The 20,555-nt window shown below is 45.9% G+C and overlaps 1 protein-coding gene across 1 annotated transcript in view; it reads left to right on the plus strand.

Annotated features, from left to right (window-relative positions):
* Positions 1–20,555, plus strand: part of ace (angiotensin I converting enzyme (peptidyl-dipeptidase A) 1) — a 162,640-nt gene that overhangs the window by 50,117 nt on the left and 91,968 nt on the right. Inside the window, exon 2 of the mRNA XM_060848532.1 lies at positions 10,655–10,819. Coding sequence (XP_060704515.1) covers positions 10,655–10,819 — 165 coding nt within the window. The remainder of the gene's footprint in view (positions 1–10,654; positions 10,820–20,555) is intronic.

Raw genomic sequence — 20,555 nt, forward strand, 5'->3', positions numbered from 1 at the left:
ACCCAAGTCCCTGGCACTGTGAGGCAGCAATCCTACCACTAGGCCACCATGTCATCCTGGGCATAAATCTATGCCCCTGATTTTTAGCCCTTTCTCGAATGGCCCTTCTATCCACCCTATCCATATCCCTTTACCTTACCCATCTCTGTCAGGTCGTCCTCTCTTTGTTTCTCTAAGGAAAATAACCCCACCCAATCCAGCCTTTACCCACAGCTCAGAGCCTCCAGCGCAGACAGCATCCGATAAATGCCACCACACCCTCCCTTGTGCAATCAAATCCTTCCAACAGTGAGGATTCTAGAACTGCTCGCAGTGCTCCAATTATGATGTCACCTGGTTTTTACCACAATTACAGCATAACCTCCTTGCTGTTATATTCTACCTCAGCCATAAAGGCAAACATCTCATTCTGGCTTTTTAACCAACTTACGGGGTATGTCGTGAGACACATCGGTACCAATGCAATAGCTTAGAGAAGGGATGAGGACCTGAGAGGTGAATATAAGGAGTTAGGTTGGAAGCTAGAAGGTGGCTCAGTGGTTAGCACAGCTGCCTCACGGCACCAGGGACCTGGGCTCAATCACAGCCTCAGGTGACTCTCTGTGTGGAGTTTACACATTCTCCCCGTGTCTGTGTGGGTTTCCTTCGGGTGCTCCGGTTTCCACCCACAGTCCGAAGATGTGCAGGCTAGGTGAATCGGCTATGATAAATCGCCCATAGTGTTAGGTACATTAGTCAGGGGTAAATGCAAGGGAATGGGTCTGGCTGGGTTACTCTTCAGAGGGTTGGTTGGGCTGAAGGGCCTATTCCCACATTGTATAGAATCTAATAAAAAAAACACATTGATGAAGGTAGAGCAGTGGATGTGGTGAACATGGATTTTAGCAAAGTATTTGATAAGGTTCCCCATGGTAGGCTCATTCAGGAAGTAAGGAGGCATGGTATACAGGGAAATCTGGCTGTCTGGATACAGAATTGGCTAGCCCAGAGACAGAGGGTGGTGGTAGATGGAAAGTATTCAGCCTGGAGCTCGGTGACCGATGGTGTTCCACAGGGATCGGTTCTGGGATCTCTGCTCTTTGTGATTTTTATAAATGACTTGGATAAGGAAGTGGAAGGGTGGGTTAGTAAGTTTGCCAATGACACAAAGGTTGGTGGAGTTGTGGATAGTGTGGAGGGCTGCTGTTGCAACGGGACAGTGACAGGATGCAGAGCTGGGCTGAGAAGTGGCAGGTGGAACAGTGTGAAGTGATTCATTTTGGATGGTTGAATTTGAATGCAGAATACAGGGTTAAAGTCAATGTGGAGGAACAGAGGGATCTTAGAGTTCATGTCCATAGATTCCTCAAAGTAGCCACCCAAGTTGATAGGGTTGTTAAGAAGGTGTATGGTGTGCTGGCTTCCTAAGAGTTGTGGAGTTATGCTGCAGCTCTATAGACCCCTGGTTAGACAACACTTGGAATATTGTGTTCAGTTCTGGTCACCCTCATTATAGGAAGGATGTGGGAGCATTAAAGAGAGTGCAGAGGAGATTTACCAGGATGCTGCCTGGGATGGAGGGCATGTCTCATGAAGAAAGGTTGAGGGAGTTAGGGCTTTTCTCATTGGAGTGAAGAAGGATGAGAGGTGACTTGATAGAGGTGTACAAGATGTTGAGAGACTGAGAGTGAATACCTGGAGACTTTTACCCAGGGCAGGAATAGGTATTGTGAGGGGTCATAATTTTAAGGTGATTGGAGGAAGGTTTAGGGGAGATGTCAGAGGTCAGTTGTTTACACAGAGAGTGGTGGGTGTGTGGAATGCACTGGCACTGGTGGTCAGAGACAGGGGCATTTATGCAACTCTTGGATAGGCACATGGACAATCGTACAGTGAAGGGTATGTAGGATGGTCTGATCTTAGAGTAGGAGAAAAGGCTGGCACAACATCGGGGGCTGAAGGGGCCTGTACTGTACTGTGCTGTGCTGTACTGTACTGTGCTGTGCTGTTGTATGCTGTACTGTGCTGTGCTGTACTGTACTGTGCTGTACTGTACTGTACTGTGCTGTGCTGTACTATGCTGTACTGTGCTGTGCTGTTGTATGTTCTATGTTCTATGTTCATCTATCTACCCTGCTACCTTCAGGGATCTGCACACCAAGGTGTCTCTGATCTTCAGCACCTCCCAGGCTTTGATGATTCACAGTGTACAGTAATCACTTGCTTTGTTAACCCCCCCCAACCCCTCCCCCATTTCCCCCACCCTAGTGCATCACTTCACAGTTTGTCAGGGTGAATCCCATTTGCCATTGCTCTGTTCAGCTGACCAATTCGTTGATATCCTTCTCCTGTAATTCATGGCTTTCCTCCTCATTATATACTCTCCAGCCAATTTTCATGGCACCTGTGAACTCTTTGATCACACTGCCCAGGTTTAAGTCAGATCCTTAACGTACACCACAAGTAGCAATGTGCCAGCACCACGCCCTGCGGAACCACATGGAAACAGTCTTCTAGTCACAGAAACACCTATCTCCCATTGTCCTCTGCTAGCTGTCTCTCACATAATTTTGAATCCAATGTGTCACTTTTCCTTGGAACCCAAGAGTTCTTACTTTCTTAACCGGTCTGCCATGAGCGTCCTTATCAAAAGCCTTGCTAAAGTCCTTGGAGACCATCAAATGCAGTGCCCTCATGAACACTCCTGGTTATCAGCTGCCCAAAAAAATTCAACATAGCTTTCCCTAAAAACCCCAGGCTGCCTCCACATGGAGGTTTGTTGCTGCACTGGGAGCTAATGGTTGGTACAGTGATTCACGTGGAGCTCCTGGTGATAGTACCAAGGATCATATGCCACTCGAGAACATGAGGAGAATTTGAGAACATCCAAATTGGACACAGCCATTCCACTGGCTTCCCTTGTGACAGAGCCAACCTGGTTCATCCTCTCCATCTTTACTGGATTTGAATGCAGTGATGATCTTACTACTGTATCAAACCACCTGCCACCAGAACAAGACAGTGGATGTAACACTATAAGACCATGAGATAGCAGAGCAGAAATTAGGCCATTCAGCCCATCGAGTCTGCTCCTGTGTCAATCATGGCTGATGGGGTTCTCAACCCCATTTTATGCTTACTCCATGTAACCCTTGATCCCCTTGATACTCAGGAACCTATCTATCTCAGTCTTGAATATACTCAATGACCTGGCCTCCACAGCGTTCTGTAGCAGTGAATTCCATAGACTCACCACTCTCTGACTGAAGACGTTTCTCCTTATAGCCGTTGTAAACAGATTTTCTCTCAGGTTGTGCCCATGTGCCCCATTCCTACCAACGGAAACATCTTCCTAACATCCACTCTGCCCAGGCCATGCCGTATTCTGTCTGTATGCTTCAATTAGCTTCCCCCTCATTCTTATTAACTCATTCAAGTATAGACTCAGAGTCCTCGGGCATTCCTCACATGTTAAGCTTTCCACTCCTGGGACCATGTTCGTGAACCTCCTCTGAACACGCTCCAGGGCCAATGCATCCTTCCTGAGATATGAGGTGCAAAACAGTAAACAATACTCCAAAAGTGGTCTGACCAGAGCTGTATAGACCCTCAGAAGTACATCACTGTTTTTATATTCAATCCCTCTCAAAATCCACAATCCACTACAATCCACTTCCAACTAAAGGAAACAGCAAATATACCAGGCACAGAACTGGCTCTTGATCATCAGTCTGAGCATTAACTTAACATTGTTTAATGTTATGATGAGCTGAAAATGTGTTGCTGAAAACGCGCAGCAGGTCAGGCAGCATCCAGGGAACAGGAGATTCGACGTTTCGGGCATAAGCCCTTCTTCCTGAAGAAGGGCTTATGCCCGAAACGTCGAATCTCCTGCTCCCTGGATGCTGCCTGACCTGCTGCGCTTTTTCAGCAACACATTTTCAGCTCTGATCTCCAGAATCTGCAGTCCTCACTTTCTCCTCTAATGTTATGATAAATCATGAACATCACAAAATAAGATCTTTATTGAACAGAGGTTAGTTTATCCTGATTATTAATGCAATGGTTCCTGTAAGACTCTCAGTGGGAAATTATCTGAACATTTTTTTTGAAAACGCAGCCGCTTCAGTGTTAACCAAACTGTTAAACACAGAGAAAGCAGCAATGTTTGATTACATGGTGACCTTGTGGATATTAATATGGAAGGCAAACTCATCCTGAACATTTTCCACTACCACACAGCTCCCACATGAACTCCACTCATAGGCTCCTTCAATCAGAGCACTTTTCACAAAAACTGCATCTGAGATATCACCTTCCTGAGCAAGTGATGAGTGAATTAGAATTAGAATTAGATTAAATTACATGTTATAGTCCCGAGTGCTCCAGTACAGGAATACAGGAGTATAGCAAAACATCTACGCAGCCACCATGCTCCAGTGCTATTGTGGTTACAAACTCACAATTTTAAAAAAACAACAGCAGAAATAAAAGACAACTGTTAGAAACAAAACTCACTCACAAATCAACCGGAGACAAAGCCATGGAAACAAGGACAATTTATTACGAACTTGCAAGTCCGGGCACCCCGCTAGCCTGGCAAAAAGTGCAAAGAAATCAGTTATGCATCATTTTTATACAGTTTGTATGTTTCAGGCTCACATCCCCTTTCCCTATTCTTACCCTATCATAATCATTTATTTCATCTCATTCCCTTATTTGGCCTTTACTTGTGACTAGCCTTAAGATAATTACTTCACTTGTTTTTCTCTTACCTTGTCTATGGACCAGGCTGTCCATGTCCTTGGGTGTCTGCATTGCTTGTTCTGTTACTATAAGCTTTATTGTGAAAATGTCCTTACTTCTTCTGTTGTGGTCAGCTACAACACTCCATAGTTATTTCCGAGCTTAAAACTATTTTCTTTAAAACTACTTCTTTAAAGACCCCCTATATTCATTAAAGTCTTAGCCTTAAGTATACTACATGCTACAAGAATTCCATGACCGTTTGTATAATGTCTCACCCCTCCCCCCCAACTACAGAAATTACGCTCCACGAGCACTTACAACAATTACATTTCTATATCGACTGCAGAAAACCACATTCCTTATTTCCCACACAACTAAAAAGAAAGAAAATGTACAGATTTGAAAATCCAAGTCTTATTTCGATAAAATGTATTTGGAAGCACTGATACAGGCGCCCGGGCCTAGCTGGGGCCTGGAGACTCAGTCAGCCTGTGAGGTCAAGCTGCAGGCCCTTCCCCTGGTTCCTGGAGGAGCGTTGCTGATTCTGCCAGCCCTGAATAGCAAGAGGACTCATGTCCTTGCTGCCTCTGCCACTCCCAATCACCAGGGTCAGCCCCGTCCTGACTGATGCTGCCAGGGGCCTATTGTCAATCTGCTCATTGTCCACTCCCACGGCTGCACCAAAGCCACCAATTACCCACAGCAATAGGCTTCACAGAAAAGACAAAGGAGAAAAGAAAGTGGAACAAAAAGAAATAGAGCAAAAATGAAAAGAGAGAATAGAGAGAAAGCAGAAGGGAGTGACAAGGCCGGGCTCAGGAGCCTGCCTGCAGCTCTGCTACTCCACCCACCTCTCGGCCAACACTCACCTGGTGGAACAGGAAATCCCCTCCTGAGCCAATCAGCAGATCATTGCTGAAGAAGTCTGAAACAGATCAGAGCATATTGCAGTCAGGAGTGTGTTACACATGGGAAACACAGACCAGCGATTTTTGTAGCCACTGATTTGATCAATCACATTCTCACCTCTAACTTTAATTCCTTTATCTCCCATAAAATCATTACCTTCTCTTAACCTGTTCCCAGGAGCACAGCCCTCATCTCCCCTCCCTCAAGGTGAAGGTGTGTGGACTTGCTCGGATATGGCAAAGAACTGGTTTGTCCAATCTTATATCACAGATTCCACACCCCTCCACGAAAACTTAACATTTCCTGTATCATTCTGAAACGTAGGATAAACCTTACTGCCTTTTATCTGACACCCTCAATCCGATTGGGTACAGTGATGTACCTTTGGGAGAGAGCTATCCTCAAATGTTCATACACACACAACCCAATGCAGAGTATCCTCAATGTGAAAGCAGGACTTTGTTCCAAAAACAACCATCTGAAGTTTATTGCAACAAATATGTTTTTTACATTTGTTCACAGGATGTGGGCAATTTGTCCATCTGTATTGACCAGAGGGTAATTGTGAGTCAGCATGTTGCTGTGGGTTTGGAGTCACAGCTAAGGGTGGCAGATTTCCTTCCTTAAAGGGCATAGACATGGGAGTGAATGCGGAGGACCCCTGGGCAACTCCCTCCCAACTGTATCCACAGTGCCAGCAGCCTTGCTGCCAACAGGCCAGGGTTTACTCAGGGGATGGTGGGGTCTGGAATATTGTCTGTAAGCTATACTCAACACCACTCAAAAAGCTTGACACCATCCAGGACAAAGCAGCCCACTTTACTGGCACCATGTCCACAAACATCCACCCCTTCCACACCAACACTCATTAGCAGCAGTGTGGAACATCAAAAGGATGCCCTGCAGACATTTACCGAATCTCTGGAGTCAGCACCTCCCAAATCCATCTTCCATCCAGAAGGACAAGGGCAGCAGATTCATGACAACACCACTCCCTGCACGTTCTCCTCCAAGCCAGTCACCATCCTGACATGGAAATAAATCACCATTCCTTCAGTGTCACTGGGTCAGAACCCTGGAACCCAGTCCCCTAACACTCTACTTAACAGATAGACTGCAGCAGTTCAAGCAGGCAGCTCACCACCACCTTCTCAAGGGGAACTCAAGATGGCCAGTAGCTCCCTCCTGATGGTACCCCACAGTGCTCCAGCCTCTGCTTAGCCAGCGATGGTGATGGTGGGGTCTGGGACATTGTGGGTAAGGTATGATTCCGTGAGTATGACTGGGTCCTCCTGCTGCGTGACAATAGCTCCAGTGTTGACACTAGCCCCGAGGTGTTAGTGAGGACGACTGCGCAGGGTCAGCAGGCTATGAGTGCCATTGCTGTTTGTAGTGCTGAGGTCAATGCCAGGCTAACCATCTGCTTTTATTCTTTATATAATTAATTACAAACTGTTGGGCCCTTTTGAGCAGTTCGATTATTATCTGAAGATTCTAAGATGTTAAGCAGTTCACAATGTTTCTTGCCTGAGGCCTCGTTGGAAATATTATTCAAAGGTCAAGATAATAAAAATCTCTAATTACCTTCATCTGTAGGTGCACTGAGGTCTCACTCAATAGTATACATTGAGCAGCGTTTGGAAACATGACAGTTTCAGTTCCTTTGACTGATACACCATATAAATTCAAAGATGTTGTGCTGAGGGAGTGTTGTACTGAGGGAGTGTTATACTGAGGGAGTGTTGTGCTGAGGGAATGTTGTGCTGAGGGAGTGTTATACTGAGGGAGTGTTGTACTGAGGGAGTGTTGTACTGAGGGAATGTTGTGCTGAGGGAATGTTGTGCCGAGGGAGTGTTGTGTTGAGGGAATGTGATACTGAGGGAGTGTTATACTGAGGGAGTGTTGTGCTGAGGGAGGGTTGTGCTAAGGGAGTGTTGTACTGAGGGAGTGTTGTGTTGAGGGAATGTTGTGCTGAGGGAGTGTTATGCTGAGGGAGTGTTATACTGAGGGAGTGTTGTGCTGAGGGAGTGTTGTACTGAGGGAGTGTTATACTGAGGGAGTGTTGTGCTGAGGGAGTGTTGTACTGAGGGAGTATTATACTGAGGGAATGTTATACTGAGGGAATGTTATACTGAGGGTGTGTTATGCTGAGGGAGTGTTGTGCTGAGGGAATGTTGTGCTGAGGGAGTGTTAAACTGAGGGAATGTTGTACTGAGGGAGTGTTGTGCTGAGGGAGTGTTGTGCTGAGGGAGTGTTATACTGAGTGGGTGTTGTGCTGAGGGAGTGTTGTGCTGAGGGAGTGTTGTGCTGAGGGAGTGTTGTGCTGAGGAATGTGCTCAAATTTGGAAGAAAGGAGTTAGCCATGTTCAAATTTTGAGGCGGATGTGAATTACCCCACAACACATTTGATCAGGGCGCTGAGAAGTTCTGCCCTGAGACTGAGCTAACAGTTATCTCTCAACCAGAGTCAGTATGATACTGTAAACGGACCATCTGGTTATTTACCAGCACTGCTGTGGGTCCACGTGTGTAGGGGCACTCGGTTGGTTGGCTGCTTAACACTGCAGTGTGATGCCAACATTATGGTTTCAGTTTTCATAGCCATCTGAAACTTACCCCTTGGCTGAGACGGGGTGACCCTTTGGTGAAACTTACCACCAGCCAACTCTCTGTCTAATGAGAGAACAGTCCTCTGGGACTAATATTACACTCAGTATAACACCCCCTCAGGACAACACTCCCTCAGTGTATCTCCCCCTGGGACCTGTGCTGACATTAGCAGCCAAGCCTTATATACTTCAACAATGACTATTATTCAAATGGGTTGAGGTGGCCCACATGATGCTGTATAATAGCAGGTCTGTCTGTGCAGGTAGGGAACTTGTTCCATTTCTCCACATCATTGTGATAACGTTATATTGTTGAAATGGATGAAACTGTAGATGGGTGGGTTCATAACGTTTTACAGACAACACAAAGATGGGTGGAGTTGTGCAAAGTGTTGAGGGTTGTCAAAGGATACAGCGGGATACAGATCAGTTGCAGATATGGGCAGAGAAATGACAGGTGGAGTTTAATCTGGGTAAGTGTGAGGTGCTGTACTTTGGGAGATCAAATGTTAAGGAAAAGTATGCAGCTAATGGCAGGACCCGGAACAGCACTGATGTACAGAGGGATCTTGGGGTTCAAGTCCATAGCCCCCTGCAAGTGGCCTCACATGTATGATAGGCTGGTAAAGAAGGTGTATGGCATGCTTCCTTTGTTGGTTGGGGAATTGAGAACAAGAGTCAGGACGTCATGTTGCAGCTTTCTCAGACTTTGGTTAGACCGCAGCTGGAGTACTGTGTTCACTTCTAGTCGCCACGTTACAGGAAGGATGTGGAGGCTTTAGAGAGGGTGCAGAAGAGGTTTACCACGATACTGCTTGGATTAGAGGGTATGAGCAATAAGGAGAGGCTAGAAAAACTCGGGTTGTTTTCTCTGGAGCAGCGGAGGCTGAGGGGAGACTTGATAGAAGTCTATAAAGTTATGAGATGCATTGATAGTTTTGACAGTCAGAGGCATGCATTTAAGGTGAGACTAGGAAATTTCAAAGGAGATGTGAGGGGCATGTTTTTTTACCATGAGAGTGGGGTTAGGGGTCTGGAATGTGCTGCCAGAGGCAGTGGTGGAGGCAGATGTGATAGAGGCTTTTAGATAAGCAATGAATATACAAGGAATGGGGGGTTATGGACCAAGGTCAGGCAGAAGGAATTAGTTTAATTTAGTGTCATGTTCAGTACAAACTTATGTGCTGTAGGACCTGTTTCTGTACTGTTTTATTCTATATTCTGTGTTATGTTCCATGTTCTAAATTTACTTGTCAAATGTAGTGAGAGAGATCCTTTGCCTCAAGCACTGAAACTATTCAGAGATGAGCTCATCATTCACAACAAATAAATTGAATAATAAATACTAGGACAACATAACGGGCTCATTACACAGGATATCGGATTTTGGAGTGGAAGGTAGTGGGCAGGAGTGACAGTCCAAACCACAATTGAGTTGAAATGCTGCTGAAATATACTGCTTCATTTCCTTTTACTTTCTGAAACCAAAAATCACTTTATTTACTCTGTCAAAAATACTGGTAAACCAAGGTACCTGAGATTCAGGGGAGATTTCCATCTCCGCAAAGGATATTCAGGAGGAAGGCTGAGCAATACCCTTCATAAACAGATCTCTCTGTGAGGGTTTTCTCAACCAGTGATAATCATTCGTGATGAGAATGCAGAACATAGCCCTGTCTACACCATCCCCATCAAGCACTCCCAGGGCAGGAACTGCACGGGGTTAGATACAGAGTATTGCTCCCTCTCCTCTGTCCCCATCAAACATTCCCAGGACAGGTACAGCACAGGATTGGATATAGAGTAAAGCTCCCTGCACCATTCCCATCAACCAATCCTGGGACACTACTGCACAAGGGTTAAAAACAGAGTAAACCTCACTCAACACTATCCCCATCAAACTCCCTCAGGAGAAATAGGATTGTGAGAGACAGGTGAAGAATTCCTCTGACATTATCCTAGGTTGTGCTGGTCACTGGTGAGATCGGAGGCTTTCACAGCGACCTACTGAGTTTCTCCAACACTTCCTGTTTCATTTCAGATTGCCAGCATCCACTGTATCTTGCTTTGATTCAATTAATCAGGGATTCCTGTTCCCAATGGTATCCAGTGATCCCTGCTGAAAATGTGTGAGTAAAGACAGTCTTCCTGAACATCCTGGCATTTGGACATGGAGTTTGAGTTGTCTTTGTTGTTTTGTGGGATGTGTGTGTCATTGGCTGGCTTACATTTATTGCCTGTCCCTGTTTGCCCTTGAGCAGACAGTGATGAGCTAGGGGGACACTCTCAGTGTTGGTGGGAGCTCCAGGAGTTTGACCTTCCTGCAAAGAGAGATGGTGGTGGAGATCAGCTGAAGTAAGGTATAAATGTTACTGGACTAACAGGTGGTCTTACTGTTTGAAACACAGATCAATGCTTCCTTGGAAGAGCAGGAATTTGTGGAAGCTTGGGCCAAGAAAGCAAAGGAATTTTACAAAATCATAGACACGTTCAATGATACAAGCTTGACGAAAATCATCGAGAGCATTGGTGTCTTGGGACCTGCGAATCTCCAACCTGATGAAAGAAAGAAGGTAATTTTTGGTTATTTTAAGAGCTCTGCCATCTCAGGGGTTCTGGTGGTCTCATTATTGCCACAACTATATACTCCAAATGTAATGGTCCTCTCCAAAATAATTATTGATTCCCCCAACTTGGCTTGGAGCCAAGTAAGGAGGCAGTATTGTAAATGCTCAGATACTGTCGGCAGATACATTTTATATTGAGTTTAGAAGCAGCTGCTAGCTAAGCCATCCTAGTCTCTCCAGCATGCTCCACTGTTTGTTACTGTCAGGACTGATCTTCTGCCTCAATTCCATTTTTCTGTCCATTTTACATATCACTTGATTCTCTAAGAGATCAAACACCTGTCTATCTCAGCTTTGAATATATTACCCTTTTTGTTGTAGAGAATCCCAATTATTCTGAGTGAAGAAATGTTTGTTTTCTTCTCAATCCAAATTCGTTAGTCCCTCATGCTCTGGATTCCCCAACCAAGGAAAACAACATCTCAACCCAAGTGCCTACTTACTGAAAAACTGAGAACAGAATTTGCTCCCAATCCTCAGACTTACAACTCCTTTTGGTAACTTTATAAACATTTCACTGTGATCTAACACAATTCTTAACTTGCTGCATTCCATACCTCCTGGTCTCACCCCAATTTCATTATCATACTGGATGATAACGATGCCGTGATTATGGCATGCAGACCTCTACCGATCACAGGCTAAGCACCAACTCCCAGACCCTTTCTCCTATCTCCCCCTGGACGATGACCCCACCGCTGAACGTCAGGCTGTAGTTTCCAGGACTGTCACTGATCTCATCTCTGGAAATCACCACCTCCACGGCTTCCCGTCTCAGTCCCTGCACAATTCACTTCTATCTCCTTCCCAAAATCCACAAACAGGACTGCCCTGACTGCCCCATCATTCCAGTTCACTCCTGCTCCACTGAGCTGGTTCTTCCCATTATAACTCTGTTCCCTCTTCCCTTATTTAGCTTCTTCCAACTTACATTCGTGATTCTTCTGATGCTTTACATCAGTTCCACAATCTCCAGTTTTTTGGTACAAACTGCCCCCTCTTGCACCATGGCTGTACAATCCCTCTACATGTCTGTTGCCCATTAGGATGGTCTGAAAATTCCCCAATTCTTCCTTGAAAAGGGGCCTGCACAGTTTCTGAACACCATCACCGACCTCTGCCTTTCTCCTTTAACTCATCTCATTTTCTCCAAACTGAAAATGTGTTGCTGGTTAAAGCGCAGCAGGTCAGGCAGCATCCAAGGAACAGGAAATTCCCGATGAAGGGCTTGTGCCCGAAACGTCGAATTTCCTGTTCCTTGGATGCTGCCTGACCTGATGCGCTTTAACCAGCAACACATTTTCAGCTCTGACCTCCAGCATCTGCAGACCTCACTTTTTACTCATTTTCTCCAAGTTAAAGGTAAGGCCCTGATATCTGCCTGTCTCTTTGTGAGGGATATGGAACATTCCCTGTACCAGTCCGACCCTCCTGCAACATCTTCTCTGTTACATAGATGACATCTTTGGTGCTGCTCTCACTCAGAAGTGAACAAATTTGTCAGTTTTGCTTCCAGCTTTAATCATTCTCTCACTTTCACCTGGTCCATCTCTGACTCCTCTCTTCCCTTCCTTGACATCTCCGTTTTCATTTCTGGGGCATGACATGGAGATGCTGGTGTTGGATTGGGGTGGATAAAGTTAAAAATCACACAACATTAGGTTAGAGTCCAACAGGTTTAATTGGAAGTACTAAGCTTTCAGGTAACTAGCTACCTGATGAAGGAGCAGTGCTCTGAAAGCTAGTGCTTCCACGTAAACTGGTAGACTATAATCTGGTGTTGTGTGATTTTTTTTAACTTCATTTCTGGGGATAGGGTGGCCATTGATATCCATTACAAACCCAGTGACTAGCACAGTTGCCTTGACTCTATATCCCCAGACCCTGCTTCCTGTAAGGATTCCATTCCACTCTCCCAGCTTCTCCGGCTCCATCACATCTGTTACCACACCACCTTTAACTGGCTGCCTCTGACATGACTTCCTTTTTCCTCAACCAAGGATTCCCCAGCTCTCCGCATTGTGGTTTAGCTGAAACCAACCCATATTCAATACCTTCACCCTCACTATTTTTCTCTCTTTCCCAGAACAATGAAGGGTTCCCCTTGCCCTTACTTTCTAGTGTCCTAGTCTCCATATTCAAAGGATAATCCTCTGTCTTTTCTGCCCCCTCCAGCACGATGCCACCGCCAAACACAACTTCCCCTCCCTCCCACTGTCAGGAAGTATTCCCTCCATGCTACTGTAGTTTACTCCTCCATCCCTCCCATGGCACCTCTCTGTATGATCACAGAAGGTGTAACACTTGCCCAATCACCTCCTCCATCCTCACTGTCCAATCCAATCTGCCACCTTCCCTGCTCACAATGTGGTCTCCTTTATGTTGATTAGACCGAACTCTTTGTAGAACGTTCTCACCCTGTCCATAAGAATGACCCTGACCACCTATTTGCTTACTTTCTCAATAAACGATCTGGTTGTCATGGCAACATTCCTATCCTGGGCCTGTTAGAATATTCGAACACCATATAACACAAGTTTGAGGAACAACTTAGAATCATAGAATCCCTACTGCGTGGAAACAGGCCATTTGGCCCAACAAGTCCACACTGACCCTCTAAAGAGTAATCCACCCAGATCCATTCCCCCTGCCCTACTATTCTGTATTTACCCCTGACTCATGCACCACACATCCCTGAACACAATGGGCAATTTAGCATGGCCAATTCACCTAACCTACACATCCCTAAACACTATGAGCAATTTAGCATGGCCAATTCACCTAACCCACACATCCCTGAACACTATGGGCAATTTAGCATGGCCAATTCACCTAACCCACACATCCCTGAACACTATGGGCAATTTAGCATGGCCAATTCACCTAACCCACACATCCCTGAACATTATGGGCAATTTAGCATGGCCAATTCACCTAACCCACACATCCCTGAACACTATGGGCAATTTAGCATGGCCAATTCACCTAACCCACACATCCCTGAACATTATGGGCAATTTAGCATGGCCAATTCACCTAACCCACACATCCCTGAACATTATGGGCAATTTAGCATGGCCAATTCACCTAACCCACACATCCCTGAACACTATGGGCAATTTAGCATGGCCAATTCACCTAACCCACACATCCCTGAACACTATGGGCAATTTAGCATGGCCAATTCACCTAACCCACACATCCCTGAACACTATGGGCAATTTAGCACGGCCAATTCACCTAACCAGCACATCTTGAAACATCTCCCTTTCTGCACCTTATTGCCTTGAAGTCTCAGCATTGAATTCAGCCTGCATTATGTCTGTTCTTGATATTTTTCACATTCTCTCCCTAACAGCCTTTCCTGTGTCTTGTTTACTTTGCTCATAATCGAGAGGTCCTTTCATACTTTAATTTATACTCTTTTTTTAACATCTTTCTCCACCAACAATCTCAATGTCTGGATCATTTACAAAATATCCACAGTATTTTGCTATTATTACATTGTCTTCTCTTGTTCAGGATGGTTGGATCTCATTTTCTTTCATGTTTTTCATGGCTCAATGAAATTGACATTTGTTGTAACCCGGGTATTAATTTGTAGAGCCATTTTCTGTTTCCTGTCATACCTTTGAATGTAGTTTTCCAAACTGCCACAACCACCATATCGATCATATCTTTCAGGTTTCATTTGTTTCAATGTAAGATGCTAGTTTCTGCCCAAAATACATCACTTTATAAGGTTCTGTAATTTAATGGTCACAGTTCACAGTTTTGGGAGTAATATATTAACATGGATAGATAATTGGCTAACTAACAGGAATCAGTTTCAGGATAAATGGTTTGCTTTCATATTGGCAAGCTGCACCTTGTGGAATCCCACAAGGATCTGCCTTAACTAATTATATTGATATTAATAGCTTGTATGAACTATTAGACTGCGTTGTATCTACATTGACTCATGATCAAAGGACAGATTGGAATGTAGTCCTGTGAGATGAATTGAAGGACCGTGTTTTCAGCATGGAGTCTGGAACTGACAATTGGACCATTTCTCAATGGGATGATCCTACCTATTTACTGGCAGGGCCCAACATACAATCCACAGCAGGGTGAAATGGGCATGGGGTGGGATTGAAGGGCTGCTCCTGCTGCAGCAATCCCAGAGGCAGTCAAATGTCAATTCAGTGACACCCCAACCCCCCTTTACAGGGACATTGGCTCAGTTCTGGAGATGAGTGTAAAACCCATTAACCCTCACCCCGAATGCCACTCACCTCCATTACTCTAATGTCTAATACCCCCAATCTTCTCAACACCTCTGTATTCACTCAGCCCTACAAAACACCACACACTCATAACTCCTCACCCTCCATATTCTCTTATCTCATACATACTCATCCCAGTACCTCTTTCATGCCCCATTCCTCACATATGCTTATCCAGTTGCATGCATATTCTCACCATCCATAGTCCCCAGATCCCATCACTCCCATAGACTGCCCTACCTCCATAATTAGCCTCTGGCTAATACCCTTCTTATTTCCCCTATTGACATACCTAGTATTCACTATATATGGAGCTCACATGTCCTATAATAAGCCTATAAAGGTCTGTACGCTAAGGAAATGAACAGTCATTTACTTAAAGAACTATTATCCTCTTAACTTATTATAAAACTGACAAAACAACCCAGCTCCCAGTTCCTTTGGTAGGAAAGGCAACAACTCTTACTGTATTGAACTCATTTCCAGATTTGGAACTAAGCCAGGCATTCATAATGAGATTCCATTCAACAATCATGTCAAAAAAGCGTCTGAAGTTGATTATGTTGAAGCTGTGAAGTGAGCCTAGAGCTCAGTCATCCGTCTAATCACTGAAACAATCCAACTTCAGTGAAAACATGGGAGCAAAGGGGACAACTGATGCAAGTGGTGGAGGCTGGTACAATTGCAACATTTAAAAGGCATCTGGATCACAATATGAATAGGAAGGGTTTAGAGGGACATGGACTAAGAGCTGGCAAGTGGGTCTAGGTCAGATTGGGATGTCCAGTTGATGTAGATGAATTGGACCAAAGAGTCTGTTTCCGTATGATTCAATGACTCTACGATTCCAAAAATAAAAATTAAATTTCAAAATTGTGAAGTGCAATGTAGCACTTTACCCAGTGGATAATCTTTTGCTCTGACTCTGAAGATGCTTCCGCTTTCACAATGCGGTTTAATGGTCATTTACCTTTCAAAGCAAAGACCTTCAATATATCACAGTTATTTGTTTCAAAAAAAGATTTCATTACACCATGTGAAGGTGGCAATGTTGTTGAACTTAGGAACATGTTGTAGTGTTGTAGAACAGAGAGACCTAGAGATTCAGGTACATAATTCTTTGAAGTTTGCATCACATGTAGGCAGAAGTGATTAAGAAGACATTTAGCAAGCTTGTCTTCATTGCTCAGAACTTTGAATATAGGAGTTAAGATGTTATGTTGAGATTGTGCAGGATGTTGATGAGGCGTCTTCTGGAGGACTGTGTCCAGTTCTGGTCACCCTGCTACAGGGAGGATATTATTAAGCTGGGGAGGATTCAAAAGAGATTTACCAGGATGTTGCCCAGAATGGAGGGTTTGATTTATAAAGAAGAGGTTAGAACTTTTATCACTGAAGCATCAGAGGTTGAGAGGTGACCTTATGGAGGGTTATAAAATAATGAGGGGTATAGATAAGGTGAATGGCAGATGTCTTTTCCTTTGGGTGGGGGATTTCAAGACTAGGGAGCAGATTTTTAAAGTGAGAGGAGTAGGATTTTAAAAAGACATGGGGCAAATATTTTTACGCAGAGAGTGGAATGAACTTCCTGAGGAAGTAGTGGATGCAGGAGTTACAACGTTTAAAAGACATTTGGGTAAGGACATGAATAGGACAGGTTTGGAGGGATATGGGGCAGGAGCTGGCAGCTGGGCCTAGTTTAGTTTGGGATTCTGGTCAGCATGGACTGGGTGGATCGAAAGGTCTGTTTCTGTGCTGTTTGATTCTATGACTAATATATGAGTTAGAAAAGAAGTAGACCATTCAGCCCTTCAACTCTGCTCCAGATTTCAATAAGATCATTTCCTTCACTCCTCCAACTTCCTCTAGACAAAAGGGGTAGCCATGGGCTCCTGCATGGGCCCCAGCTCTACCTGCCTCCTTATAGGATATGTGGAACAGTCCATCTTCCGTAGTTACACTTGCACCATTCCCCACCTTTTCCTCCACTACATTGATGACTGTATTAGTGCCACCTCATGCTCCCATGAGGAGGTCTAACAGTTCATCAACTTCACCAACACCTTCCAACCTGACCTTAAGTTCACCTGGAACATCTCAGACACTTCCCTCCCCTTCCTGGACCTCTCCATCTCCCTTTTCCAGTGTCCAACTCAACACAGATATCTATTACAAACCCACCGTCTCCCACAGCTACCTGGACTACACCTCCTCCCACTCCTTCCTGTAAAAATGCTATCCTTTATTCCCAATTCCTCCACCTCAGCCACACCTGCTCCCAGGAGGACCAATTCTAACATTGAACATCCCAGATAGGCTCCTTCTATAAACCGACTGACTCCCACAGCTACCTAGACTACATCTCCTCCCACCCTGCCCCCTGTAAAAACGCCATCCCATATTCCCAATTCCTTCGTCTCCGCCGCATCTGCTCCCAGGAGGACCAGTTCCAACACCGTACAGCCCAGATGGCCTCCTTCTTCAAGGACGGCAGATTTCCCCCAGACGTGATCGACGATGCCCTCCACTGCATCGCCTCCACTTCCTGCTCCTCCGCCCTTGAGCCCTGCCCCTCCAATCGCCACCAGGACAGAACCCCACTGGTCCTCACCTACCACCCCACCAACCTCCATATACAACGTATCATCCGCCATCATTTCCGCCACCTCCAAACGGACCCCACCACCAAGGATATATTCCCCTCCCCTCCCCTATCAGCGTTCCAAAAAGACCACTCCCTCCGTGACTCCCTCGTCAGGTCCACACCCCCCACCAACCCAACTTCCACACCCGGCACCTTCCCCTGCAACCGCAAGAAATGCAAAACTTGCGCCCACACCTCCTCCCTTACTTCTCTCCAAGGCCCCAAGGAATCCTTCCATATCTGCCACAAATTCACCTGCACCTCCACACACATCATCTATTGCATCCACTGCACCCAATGTGGCCTCCTCTATATTGGGGAGACAGGCCACCTACTTGAGGAATGTTTCAGAGAACACCTCTGGGACACCAGGACCAACCAACCCAACTACTCCGTGGCTCAACACTTTAACTCTCCCTCCCACTCCACTAAGGAGACGCAGGTACTTGGACTCCTCCACCGCCAGACCATAACAACACGACGGTTGGAGGAAGAGCGCCTCATCTTCCTCCTAGGAACCCTCCAACCACAAGGGATGAACTCAGATTTCTCCAGTTTCCTCATTTCCCCTCCCCCCACCTTGTCTCAGTCGGTTCCCTCAACTCAGCACCGCCCTCCTAACCTGCAATCTTCTTCCTGACCTCTCCGCCCCCACCCCACTCCGGCCTATCACCCTCACCTTGACCTCCTTCCACCTATCACATCTCCATCGCCCCTCCCCCAAGTCCCTCCTCCCTACCTTTTATCTTAGCCTGCTGGACACACTTTCCTCATTCCTGATGAAGGGCTTATGTCCGAAACATCGAATTTCCTGTTCCTTGGATGCTGCCTGACCTGCTGCACTTTTCCAGCAACACATTTTCAGCTCCTTCTTCAAAGACCACAATTTCCCCACCCACATGGTTGATGATGCCGTCCAGTGTATCTCCTTCACCTCCTGCACGTCCGCCCTTGAACCCCACACCTCCTACTGCAACAAGGACAGAGCCTCCAGTCCTCACCTTCCACCCTATCAACCTCCAGATACATCTCCTCATCCTCCTCCATTTCCATCACCTCCAAACAGACCTCACCACCCAGAGATATATTTCCCTCTCCACCCCTATCAGCGTTCCACAGAGACCATTCCCTCCATGACTCCCTTGTCAGGCCCATGTGCTTCTCCCCTCCCCTCCCCTCCCAACCCCCACCCCCCCACTAACCTACACCCCACTCCCGGCACCTTCCCCTGTCACCACAGGAATTGCAAAACCTGTGCCCACACCTCCCCTCTCACCTCCATCCAAGGCCCCAAAGGAGCCTTCCACATCTGTCAGAGATTTACCTGCACTTCCACACATTCCTTATGCCTGAAGTCTCGAATCTCCTGCTGCTCGGATGCTGGCAGGCCTGCTGTGCTTTTCCAGCACCACACTCTTCGATGTGAATGTTGCTCTCAATGCGGTCTCCTCGACATTGGGGAGACAGGACGCCAACTCGCAGAACATTTCAGTGAACATCTCTGAGACACATGCATTAAACAATCCCACTGCCCATTGGCCAAACACTTCAACTCTCCCTCTCACTCCACCAAGGGCATGCAAGTCCTGGGTGTCCTCCATCGTCACTCCTTAACCACCCGACACCCGGAGGAAGAACTTCCACTTTGGGACCCTCCAACCCCATGGCATCAATGTAGATTTCACCAGTTTCCTCATCTCCCCTCCACCACCTTATCCCAGATCCAACTCTCCAACTTGGCACTGCCATCATGACCTGTCCTATCTGTCCATCTTCCTTCCCACCTATCCACTCCACCCTCCTCTCTGACCTATCACCTTCTCCCTCACCTTCATCTCCCTATTGCACTCTCAGTCACCTTCCCTCCAGCCCCACCCCTCTCCTATTTATGTCTCAGGCTCCTTGGCCCACAAGCCTCTTTCCTGATGAAGGGCTTATGCTCGAAACCAGTCGACTCTCCTGCTCCTCGGATGCTGCCTGATCTGCTGTGCTTTCCCAGTGCCACACTCTTCGACTCTGATTCGTTTGTGTAACTATTCCACTTTACAATAAAAATTTATTCCTTTTCCAAGCAATGAATCTATTTGCTTGCACCTTAAAATATTTAACGACCCTGCTTAAACAGCCTTGTGAGGCAGAGAATTCCAAAGTCATATAATTGTCTGGAAAGAAAGAACTGATTTCTCCCTATCTTGAGCTGAAAATGTGTTGCTGGAAAAGCGCAGCAGGTCAGGCAGCATCCAAGGAGCAGGAGAATCGACGTTTTGGGCATGAACCCTTCTTCAGGAACCATTCTTCAGGAGCCATTCCTGAAGAAGGCCTCATGCCCGAAACGTCGATTCTCCTGCTCCTTGGATGCTGCCTGACCTGCTGCGCTTTTCCAGCAACACATTTTCAGCTCTGATCTCCAGCATCTGCAGTCCTCACTTTCTCCCTATGTTGACTCTAGTTCCTCTTCCTGTTTTCGATCTCTTCCCTCTTCCATTTGTGTCCTTCATGCTTTTAAACTCCAATGAGTACAGACCCAACCGAAATGTCTCCTCATAAGAAAATCTCTCCATAACCTTGTTAACCTTCTCCAATGCCAGTGGATCTTTCATTAGGATAAGGACCAAAACTATCCAAAGTATTCCAGCTGTGCTCTAACGAGCACCTTGTATAGTTTTAGCCAGACTTTGCTCTTTTTATATTTGAAATAAAGGCCAACAGTCTATTTGCTTTCCTGCTGGACTTGTACACTCGCTTTTTGTGATTCATGCACAAGGACTCC

Source organism: Hemiscyllium ocellatum, chromosome 32 (assembly GCF_020745735.1).
Source record: "Hemiscyllium ocellatum isolate sHemOce1 chromosome 32, sHemOce1.pat.X.cur, whole genome shotgun sequence".
NCBI lineage: Eukaryota > Metazoa > Chordata > Chondrichthyes > Orectolobiformes > Hemiscylliidae > Hemiscyllium > Hemiscyllium ocellatum.